At 38.7% G+C, this 12,204-nt stretch overlaps 1 protein-coding gene and 1 long non-coding RNA gene across 2 annotated transcripts in view; both read right to left on the reverse strand.

The window, feature by feature from the left end:
• Positions 1–12,204, reverse strand: part of LOC134792184 (uncharacterized) — a 596,557-nt gene that overhangs the window by 217,658 nt on the left and 366,695 nt on the right. The gene's annotated exons all lie outside the window — the stretch shown is intronic.
• LOC134792143 (tRNA-specific adenosine deaminase 1) lies at positions 290–2,230 on the reverse strand. The gene is made up of 2 exons (XM_063763360.1): positions 1,205–2,230; positions 290–600 (listed from the first exon to the last, which is right to left on the reverse strand). The coding sequence occupies exons 1-2, from the start codon at positions 2,128–2,130 to the stop codon at positions 300–302; spliced, it is 1,227 nt and encodes a 408-aa protein (XP_063619430.1). The 5' UTR covers positions 2,131–2,230; the 3' UTR covers positions 290–299.

Below are 12,204 nucleotides of genomic sequence, written 5' to 3' on the forward strand. Positions count from 1 at the left end.
GAGATGGCGTTAAATTCACGAGTGACGAGTGGCACGAGAACTATAAGCCAGCCCAGGGTGCGTAGCCAGCATGCCAATCGATTATGCTCCGTAGCGAACGAAACGCGACTGTCACTGTCGCACTAATATGGAAGAGTGATATAGACAGAGGACTACGTCTACGCTACGCTACAGAGCGTTAACGATCGCAGCTTTCGCTGCTGCGGGTAATCTTAGCTTTTAAAGTACAATAATAACATATCATTAAATAAAAGGAGGGCAAATAAAAAAAAATGGGTGTTCAGAATATATTTTTTTAATTAAGTTTGATCTATACAGAAATTCCACATATCCGGTTTCTTTGTCCATGATTTAAAAAATATATCCTTTACTAACTCCCATTTGTCTAAATACCTCTTTGACTGCCTCTTCATTTCAATATATGGGACATCTTGCAAATTTTCTAATCCAATACATTTCTTCACTTTTTCACTTCTATTCAGAATACTTTGGAATCTTTTGTAGATATTATATTTACTGATAAACAAAGAACTGCTCAGCGATTTAGCTTTTTTCTTTGTAACACCTAGTTTTCGCCCCTGTACCGCTACCTCCACTCCCCTGTAAAAAGACTCATTAATCAAGAAAAAGTAAAATCAAAAAGAACATTTGTATAAAAAGTTACAATACAAATGTTATCAGGCTAGAGTCTAACTGTGGAATTTAAGGTTATTATAATAAATTCAAGTTTAAAATTAGTTTCTCTTCCTATAGTATTGTGTATGGTATTGTAGCCTACAAATCTTAATACAAGAAAAAAAAATATTAATCATGTCAAATTGTCAATAAATAAAAAAATATAATTATAGAATGTTAACATAACATAACAAGTTGCCAATGAGATTGAAAAATAGACTTCCATTTTTAAAGGATATACTTCTATTCCTACTGGCATTGCAAGAAAAATATAAGCTTATATCAACAGTAACACTGAAATGAGCACCTTACAATGATTATTCTATGACTACAACAATAATTATAATTAATTAATTACAATCTATATTCATTCTCTGTTGTTTAATACAGAATTTCTATGCAAATGCCATAAACCAATAAATAAAAAGTTACAATTAGATCTCTTGTCTTTAAGTGGAACTTTTAGTCCTTTTAATGTTTGTAAATTACTGGATTTATTTGAAAATAAACATTGTTTTTTTATACTTACTTAGATTTCGTCCAAACTATGCTGCCAGGAGCTGGTCTTACATTTTGCTCAGTCCTAATATGAGGGAACACCAGCTTGCTTTGGTAGAACTGTGGTAATATATCAGGTTGCAGCAAAGATTCATCTGCATTTCGTTTCAACAAAGCTCTTGTCAAAGATTCATCTGAATATGGTACTCCGCTACCAAAAATTAAGTAATTAATAAAAATAGGCTTGGATAATAATAAGTTTAAAAGGCCACCCTGGATGCCAACACGGATCCATCGAGCCATCTTGTCACTACAAGACACTGATAGTGACCGGTCGCCTCTGCCCGGTTTAGTGCGAACCTGCGCAAGTATATGATAACTTGCCCCCGGCTGCTTAGAATCCTGCTCCGAGTCAGGTAAACACTTAGCTCCAGTTCTATGAATATCTTCCTTAGCTTTTTTATATTCTACATCACAAATATCTTCCATAGCTTGCTTTTTCATACTCTGTAGAACATCACCATACTGTTCCTCTTCTCCAGCTTTAGGTAAGATTGAGGCATCTCCACAAGGTAGCTGAGATGAATAAAATATAAATTTAACATTGTCTTTTACTTCAAACAATCCATTCTCTAAATTAAATATTGATTGCTTACTATCTAAAGCGTGCTCCATATTCTCGTAGAGATATATCAAAAATCCTCTTCTAGCAAAGACCTCAGCGTGACTATCGTTGAGAATATCTCCCGTCGCGGACATTTTCGAAGCACCTATACATTTCGATCCAGTACCTAGAGACACTACTTCAAACTCCTCCGTTCTGTTATCGTATTGTATGATACAGGATAGTACGGTCCACTCACCGTCAACAGGTTTTCCGGTCTTTGGAAGTTCATTATAAAGTTTCACACAGCTTTCAGCTACTTTATCTAAAAATGTAATATCGAGTTGATCCATATTTCATCTTCTATGTTTATGTTAGTTCATGACATAATTTATTAGCTTCGCGGCGGACTTATTTACTGATCGGTGCACACTATGTTTTCTAAACAACATCAAAATACAGAAGCAAACTACCTGAGGACTCTACTCATGAACACATGACATTGACAATGACAGCAGCAAATATTGACGTTGACAGCTGAAGAGGCGTTTTTTCAAGCTACCTACTAAAGTTTTGACATAAATTACGCAGCTTCTACGCACGATTTGTAGCAAACGTGACAATATGAAATAGACGTAATTAACGAATCAATCTAAACTCAATATAAATTGAATTTACTAAACTTCATCATACTACTATTTTACTCATAAATAGCTACGTATATAACCCCCTCCACACTCGTGCGCGAATCGCGGCGCGAAGCCAGCCCAGACGGGAACAATTATTCGCCAATCTGATTAAATTGCGTGGACGCAAACGCCAATTTGGTTCGCCAATTTCGGCCACCGTTATGACCTTGTATTCACGATTGGGGGCATTTTTTTTAATTTAGAGCGCTCAAATATAAGTATATAAAATCTTGTTTTTAATTTAACTGGTTTTGTTTGACGAAAATAAATGTATTTTCTTTCTTTCTTTCTAACAATATGTAAGTGACTTGACTTACTTGACTTATTGTCCTATGTCCCCTAGGTGGGGCAGAGGGCGTCCACAGTGCGCCGCCATCTGGATCGGTCTTGAGCTTCGTGCTTGAGTTCGCTCCAAGTCTTCCCGATAGCCTTCGCCTCTGTAACAATAGTCCGGCGCCAGGTCTGTTTTGGGCGGCAACGTTTCCTCCTTCCTTGGGGATTCCAGTCGACGGCTTGCCTCGGTATGTTGTCAGGATCCCTTCGGAGTGTATGCCCAATCCAACTCCATTTCCGGCGCTTGATCTGCTGGTCGATCGGGGTCTCATTGCAGCATCTCCACAGGTTGGCATTAGAAATTTTCTCGGGCCAGTATATACCGAGAATGCGGCGGAGGCAGCGGTTAATACAAACCTGAAGCTGGCGCGAGATGTCTTTTGTGACCTTCCACGTCTCGCACCCATTATAGCAATACGGTTTTTACGTTTGACCGGAATATTCTGAGGAATATTCTCTCCGTGTCAGTTTGCTTGATTGCCATACGGGGCGGAGCTGTGCGAAGGTTGCTCTTGCTTTGGCTATTCTCGAAGCGATGTCCTCTTCGGTTGGTATATATGTTCATGTGTAAGTTTATCAATATATATAGCAATAGGTATTGATCTAATACCACGGTAATGAAAATTGTCTATCTATATCGAATATGGATGATTATATATTTATATGCTATAATATACTAATGACCCAAAAACATAATCATGCAATCAATAATCATAATAACTCTACATGGAGATAGAGATTCGTTGAATAAGGTACCTACATACGATACGTGCGCCTGCGGATGCTGGCTTCATTATAGCAACGGACGGTGGGCGGTGATAAAAGAGGGTAGTTTGTCATTCCACACCTCATTATGGCCCAGAACGGCCTAGATGACGCGCAACATCCCAACAACATTTAAATATCAAAAGAAATGACCTTAACGCCCGAGATTCAATCGATCCAATATAGATGAGCGAGTCAAGCCCTCACAAAATTATCATATCGATATGATCGATATTGTAATAAAAAAATTTAAAGCTCATACATATTAATGCGCCTTTGATTCAAGGCACTTCCCTTCTGTTTGTTGTCAGGTCGGAAACCACTCGAGACCAATAAATCGATTAAAGGAAATGCAATAACAACGAGAGTAAATGATAACATTAGCAGCAATTGGCGCCGATCGTAATAGCCAATACATAGGTAGTTGAAATCGGTTTTGATATCCAGTGAAGTTGATATTGTAATATGAATTTTATAGTCTACTAGCTTTTGCCCGCGGCTTTGCACGCGCAGGAGAGTTTTTTTTAATTTTGTTTTTTTTTTACGGACTGAACAGTGACTGACCTTAGTCTCACCTGCTGGAAAGTGATGACAAGGCCGAAGGTGTAGCTCACTATTTCAGTAAAAGCTTATTAACAGTATTCACTCTTGACTTGAAGACACCTGAATTGTAATTATATCGATTAATCGAGCTCGACTTATTTAATATAGTCTAATGTACGTTTAGTACCTAACACCTTTTAATTTATATTTTTTATTTATGTAGTTGTAGCCTGTTGTACCTATAGCACCTCCTTATACACTACATTAGTGGTTCTCCCTTGGATTGCTAGAGGACGATAAACATTGGGACTCAACTTTAGAGGAAGCTGCGTTGTGCGATTCTCCCTTCAAGCTGCGTGAACTTTTCATAATAATGTTAGTTTTTTGTCAACTTACTGACCCGTTAAGTCTCTGGGAAAAATATAAGGACAGTTTTTCGGACGACATTAAACGGCAACTTGAGAGAGAATTGCAAAATGGTGCGGAGTTTTACATGGATAAAGTGTATCAGTGTGTGTGGTTTGCTGATACCTAGCGGAGGTGTCACGGTTTACCTCGGGGTGGGTTTGCTGATACCTAGCGAAGGTGTCACGGTTTACCTCGGGGTGGGCTTGCTGATACCTAGCTACTACTGCTTCTCTGTGTAAATCAGAGTTCATTTTTTGGTAATTGCTTACGGCAGCTTTGTGATCTGATGATTTGTTTTGCATATATTTATTTGCGGCAGCTTTTAGTTGTTTGTTCCGTGTAGTATTCGTGAACCTGGCACGGCGTTTTTTAGTAACTGTTTTGGTAGCGGTAAGAGATAATGATGAGTCTGATTCTAAATGGGGTGGTGGGGTGGTAATCTCTTCATTCCTTCTCGTGGTAATCTTCTTGGCAACCACAGAGAGGAGTGAAGAAGGGGGCTCTGATATTGTGGGTCTTACGAGTAATTCACTGCGAATATATACGTCAAAATGACCGCTAGACAAATCACTTGAAAATCTTAGTCGGCCCACCGGATTACCCACAGTACCAACTCTCATATATAGCTCATTGTTGCGGTAAACTGCGAAAACCCACGGAAACAGTTGTCCTGCCGCTACCAACTCGCAGAGACTACCGTAAGTAAACGGGCGCGACATTTCAAGGCAGTATTCAACGGAGCTGGAGTAATTATCACCGATACTGTTATGGGACATAATAACAAACTCCTCCCAGTTGGCCACCACGTGACTAACGATTTGCTCGCGCACCTCCCTGGCCATCACCTGCGTATCATACAGAAGATAGGAAATGGCGCGAAACAGACAGGCTCCATCTCCAATTATAGGTACTACGGTGTGAGCCAACATGGTCCCATCAATATCCAACAATTCAACAGCCATTGTAGGTATTAGTGAAATTTTCCCTGAGCTAATAGCTAAAAAAAATTACTTTAAGGCATTGCATTCTCAAAAGTCTGAATCACGTGTGGCTGTAAATCAGCGTGTATGTTACAACCGTCTATGCTATCTTTTTAATTAGGGGCTATTCATAAATTACGTCATTTCAAATTAGGGGGGGGGGGGGTCTGGACATCGGATGACGGTAGCATGAAGTAGGAGGAAATGGGGTCGCCAAAAATCGATGACGTAATTTATGGACAGCCCCTTAGCATTCTCCACCAGGGGCCATAGTTCACGTCGGCTACGTTATATTTTAATTTTGATCCCATTTTTGTAATTAGCGTCCCACAAAACCATGGAAATGATACCCATATTGATATTTTGAAATTTCAACCCCATTGCACCCCCACCAGGGGGATGATTGTTCACTTCGGCTACGTTAATTTTAATTTTGATGCCATTTTTGTTATTAGCGTCTCAAAATACTATGAAAACGATACCCATATTGATATTTTGAGATATCAACCCTATTGGGGACTTTTTCCCCTCTTAGGGGTTCAATTTTCAAAAAACCTGAAACACGTGTTTACTCATTTATCTTTAGGAATACTCCTGTGAAATTTGGAAATTATATTTATATATATATAGGTATATAAACGTGAAAGACCTGACTGACTGACTTAAATCAACGCACAGCCCAAACCGCTGGGACTAGAAAGTCCAAATTTGTATATATATATATATATATATATATATACATGTACAGACTTTCGACCCTCTTCAGCTAGATATATATATATATATATCTATACATATAATAAAGCTGAAGAGGATCGAAAGTCTGTACATGGAAGATATTCGAAAAAAAGTTGGCTGGGGATACTTAGAATCGATAACAGAACACGTTCCAACAGTTTTTAGAATTTTTGTCTGTTTGTCTGTTTATCTGTTTGTCTGTTTACTTGAACGCGCATCACGTGAAAACGGCTGAACGGATTTTGATGCAAACTTTACTAATCTGTCAAGAATATCCCCGGCCAGGTTATAGGTTATAAAAATTCAACCCCTAAAAGGGGGGGTAGCCACAACACTCGATTGACTTAAGTTTGCCCCTGAATCTTATGACGCTACTTAGCAAGGAGGGGCAAACTTTTTTCAAATATGTGCTATCACTATAGAGTACCCTGGTAAACTAACAGATGGCGCTGAATTGAATACGTGTTGATTAATAAGCCACGGAAGGATTTTGCCAAATTAATTCTAAGTTTAGAAGAGGGGGTATGGATATCAACAAATTTAATTGACACTTTAAACTCTCGCGTTTTGTACACATATTTAATTACACAAACGGGTGGTGCAACTCAGCTGAAACGTCGGAATTAAAGGTAAAAATAATGAAATTATATCGCGGTAGACCCGTTTGTGTAATTAAATATAAATTTAATTGAATAATTATGTTGATTTAATAATACAACAAAATTAAACGACAGTAAATTAATTGCCCCTCATTGCACAGTGCCATCATCTTTTGGGGAACTGAGTAAACATTAAGTAATCAAGAAAACTAAAAATGAGTTTACATAGTTACGTAGTGGTAAAATAAACACACATATCAACACGCGTATAATGCATAATTATTTAAAATTATTAATTTTCTCCGTCATGAATTATACCTGATCGTAATTATATCGCATCCATATCAAATCCATATTCATACGTATCGCCGGCCACGAAGGTGGGTACTTTGAAATAAAACATTGACCTCTGTCATTTGCAGTGCCGGATTAACCCTTTTAAGCAAAATAAGCACTTGCTTAGGGCACCACGTCTAGGGGGCACCAAAACCGTAGGCAAAAAAAGACCCTTAAATATCGAGCCCTATGCGAAGCTAGGCTGATAAAAAACTGTCCCATCCCTTCTCTGTATGAAATCCTAGATTCGCGCCTGGATGGGACTTAAAGTAAAAATGTACAACTGTCTATCGAATTGTGGTTATTATATCGAAAAAATTTCGCGCTAGCTTCGCTCGCGTTTTCTATAACATTCTAAGATATGATAAAGGTAACATTCGGGTGGCGCCTGCAGCAGCATTAGGTACTCTGTTGCAACGTTACTGCTGCGGCACTGTCAATTTTCGTGATAAAATTATGTGACTGATTTCCATTCTCAGCTGTAATGCGGCAATGAACGTCAATTTACCAAAAAAAAATCGGGCAAGTGCGAGTCGGACTCGCGCACGAAGGGTTCCGTACCATACAAAAAAAAAACAAAAAAAAAGCAAAAAAAAAACGGTCACCCATCCAAGTACTGACCACTCCCGACGTTGCTTAACTTTGGTCAAAAATCACGTTTGTTGTATGGGAGCCCCATTTAAATCTTTATTTTATTCTGTTTTTAGTATTTGTTGTTATAGCGGCAACAGAAATACATCATCTGTGAAAATTTCAACTGTCTAGCTATCACGGTTCGTGAGATACAGCCTGGTGACAGACGGACGGACGGACGGACGGACGGACGGACGGACGGACGGACGGACGGACAGCGAAGTCTTAGTAATAGGGTCCCGTTTTACCCTTTGGGTACGGAACCCTAAAAATCAATGTAATCTTGATGACCCTAGGGAGAGGGGGCACCATGGTCTAGAAATGCTTAGGGCATCAAAATATCTTAATCCGGCACTGGTCGTTTGCGGAGTCAAACGATTTGGGACTCGCATTTTATACGCATTTCCATGCCTTCCCGAAAAAAATCGAATCATTCGCGAAAGTCTCGCAACGCATTGAGGTTACAAGGGGCACGTGGTCTTCCTCAGGAGTCTGAAGAAGACCACGGTGAGTGGCGCTCTAGCCAGGCAAGCCGCTTCGCTTTCGCTCGCGCGCGTTTACCTTACTGTATCGTCCGATATAGGTACACCTACTACTCTGTCGTTTAAATCACGTGTAAAATTTTAATAAGGGCGAAAAAAACTATTGATTTTGGAGTGTAGTTTTATTTCGTGGTAACTGTAAAATATTTTATCTGGACTACAATCCTCTAGCATATCCATCTGTCAACTTTACTTCAAGTTCCGCCTCCAGGGGAGAGGGAGAGAAATTAGGATTAGAAATTAGCCGCTTACTGACACAGACCGAATTCCACGCGGGCGGAGCCGCGGGCACAGCTAGTATATATATATATATATATATAGAAGATAAATGCTACAACTATCATGGTCTAAGCAAAATAAACTTACAGTAGGTAGGTACCCATTCAAAATATGTCAACGGTATTTTAAAAAGTAACAAACCGTATTCGTGTTTATACACATGGTAATGTCCCATCTGCACCGGCAATAAAATTAAATTGACTCCACCGGTGTTAGCGCGACGCTCAAACACGTAATCGGATAACTGGATCGGACACTAATTGAATGTTGTGTTACACACTTACCGAAATTGGTGGCCTTTTATAAACAATTTCCAACATAATGGGGCTCAAATTAGACTCTCGGGGCCGCATTAGGGCTCATTACGAAGCTCCAAACACCGCTCATGATGCCAGTGCTTCCTGGACTCCTGCGAAATTAAGATGCCTTTATACAAGTCTGTGAAGGCTTCTCGTAACGGTTTTTGTGGCTTTTGTAATTTATAATCCATTTTTTATGAAAAAAAAAGTGTCTGGGTGCGATGTCTGGTATGAAGCAATTAACTTATGCTCTTGAATCATTTGGCTCTCTCATACATAACTGTTTTAATGTTTGGAAATGAAAATGAGAATTTAATTGAGCGTTATCTCAATACCTAGAAATTGTACGGAAGATAGCATGAAATTATAACATTTTCGTGATTTTCGGCGTAAATAAATGCGTTTAAGTAAACAGTTAATTATACCTACATTTTTTCTCGATATAACATAAATCGGATAAGTGTTTAATAGGTATATGACTAGCATCCAAAAATTTGTTCCTAGTTAGTGCAGTTAGACTAGGTACACTTACTACGTTACTTTTTAAGATGATTTCTCGATAAACGCGGTTACACCTAGTGACATAATTCTGAATTAAGTAAGATTAATTTATGTTTATATTTAAGCCTCCCATTCGTTATCAAGCACATGATAAAACAGGTGCTAACATCTAAATGTTGCTCAAGGCACCGGACAGTGAAAGGTAAGGAAACAAACTGTGGCTCAGGTGATCATTTCCTTGAGATTAATTTCTATAACCTGCGTGTTCTTATTTGGACCGATTGTGTCTTGCTTCATTAGATGCTGTTTGAAACAATAACTTTCTCTGACAAAATGGTAAGTGACTAAGTGAAAACAATTGGAGATATTATAAGTATATAACGATGTAAAATCGCTACGTTCTCTCCTTAGATAACGTTCTTCTAAGGTAGCGGTGGTACGGATCGGGAAAAATACGGACATTCAAAACCTAACCACCACGTCCATTTATAGTAAGCACATATATAGAAAAAACAGTTTCTTGTGCAGGGCAGGCATGAGTTTAAATAAAGTTTTACTGAATTTAGACTTCGATGTATTTAGTGATAGCACATCGGTAATAAGAAATAAATTAATTGCATTTTTTATGGGTGATACTTCTAGCGCGGGTTCGGGCTTGGCTTACTGAAGTTATACGAGTACTACATGGGTACACTTGTATTTATTTTTATATATATATATATATATATATTTGTATTTTCTGTATTTCGGTTTTTTCGTGAAGTTTTGTGCAGTCGGCGGTGGAAGTGCATGGCCACTTTATGAATGTTTTCCATTCCTAATGTGCCTATGCAGTTTTGCAGCTTGTTGTACACAGGAACCTTGGCTTGTGCTGTTGCTTGACTTGTGTGTGTAACTGATTTGTGATTATATTTGTTCTTTATTTACCTACTTCATTTGTATAAGTGAGAACCTGTAATTGGCTCTGTGAATCTATTTTAGTTTTTAGAAATGTTTATAGCTGTTGGTTTTCCATGTATGTAATAAAAATAAATAAAATAAAATAAAAATAAATATTCACATATTTTATGTTTCTGTTAGTGGTAAAGTTATTGTTTAGATGGAATAACAAAAAATAAGTAAAAATACAAACATCAAGAATTCAAGATAATAGGTAAGTACTAAAATTAACTGTAAAGTGATTAGGGTTTGCAATCCGGATCCGAAATGTATGAAATTATCCGGATCTGGATCCGGATCCGCGGATAATCCCATACATTTCGGATCCGTCGTGCAAACCCTAAAAGTGATTTATTCTCTTAAGAAACCTCGGCGTGTGTGCGTTCTATTTGCGCGAAGTAAATGAGCATTGTCTGGACCTCATTTCTCACGAATACCGAGGCACTAAGATGCACTTTAAACAAAACAAAACGCGAAAGGCACTCAGGAAGTTAACCGCGGCACAACACAACACGAGTCATCGTGATAGTCGATTATTCCATTGCGTACGAAGCAATATTCCACGTCTTGTTTTGGCAAGTTTGATCAGAGATAACCGAAAATTGAATTGTTGATATTTATAAAAAAGCGTGTTACTAAGAGTTCAAAACGATTGCAAACTGCACTACAAGGTCGAAACAACAGTGCTTGCGTAATGTTTGGGACGTTATCTCCCATCTACTTACGGTGTCATTCATAATGCAATACGAATAATTTAAAGTTTCCCAAATTATGCAATGGTACAAATTGAAATCGCTTTGTGGCCATTGCGGCCCCTGCAGTGCATGCTTCGGGAGCGTAACAAAACGTTTTGGCGTAATATATATATATGGTTGCAATCTATTTTAACACATTCGATGCGAACTTACTGCCAGTGCTTTACGAGTCATAATATACTTCCCGTATGAATGCCTCATTTGCGTTATGACCTCCATTTTGCCGTACCATGTCCTGACTTTAAAGGTTCCTAAAGTCCTGGAATATTTTTGATTTGAAATAAAAATCATGTGCTAGTGCCACCAGTCGTCCGGTAAATATCTGTATTTACAAATTAAGTATAAGGAAAAAGTGATATGAAAGTTATGCGCAATCGAATACCAGTTACAAACGTACAGTCACCACACGGGATTGTTATGCTATTTAGGATTCTTGCTAAATTGGAAATACTATAGCGTAAGTATTGAAGAACCAATGTAGCTAGGACCCTAAATGGCGCAACAATCGCGGAGCAAGATGGTCCATGTCGTAAGTACATGGTGTATGTAGTAAGTACCTACTTACAGTGAGCCACCGAATGAATTCCTTTCATAATGACTGTGTCCACGCAATTTTGCAGCTGGGTTTGCATCTCATTTAAACCACCCTCTGGTCTTATTTCTACCCTGTAGGTACCTACTTACACCGGTAGCGTCTACCGCATTTGAACAGCAGGGTTATATTCTCTTTGGTTGCAGGCAGGTTTATGGCATCCTATTAGTCTAGCTAGTTAAACTAGGGAGGTAAAGGACTACAAGTTTGTAGTTTTACTACAAATCTTATTTTAGTGGTCATACAGTAACCTAAGTATACAATAGCATGAAACTTGCTCCCTTCGTATTCGTAAGCTCTAAAGCCTCCTCCACACTCGTGCGCGAATCGCGGCGCGAAGCCGCGATTCACGCGCATAGTCTGGAGGGGGCTTAACATTAATAATTTATTAATCGAACGAGCGAGCGAAGCGAACGAAGTTCTTACATTCGACTTGGGACACGTGGCTGGCTAGGGGCACGTCCCGGCATTTCGATGTTTTTAAGCTGAACTATCA

This window comes from Cydia splendana, chromosome 7, assembly GCF_910591565.1.
Source record: "Cydia splendana chromosome 7, ilCydSple1.2, whole genome shotgun sequence".
NCBI lineage: Eukaryota > Metazoa > Arthropoda > Insecta > Lepidoptera > Tortricidae > Cydia > Cydia splendana.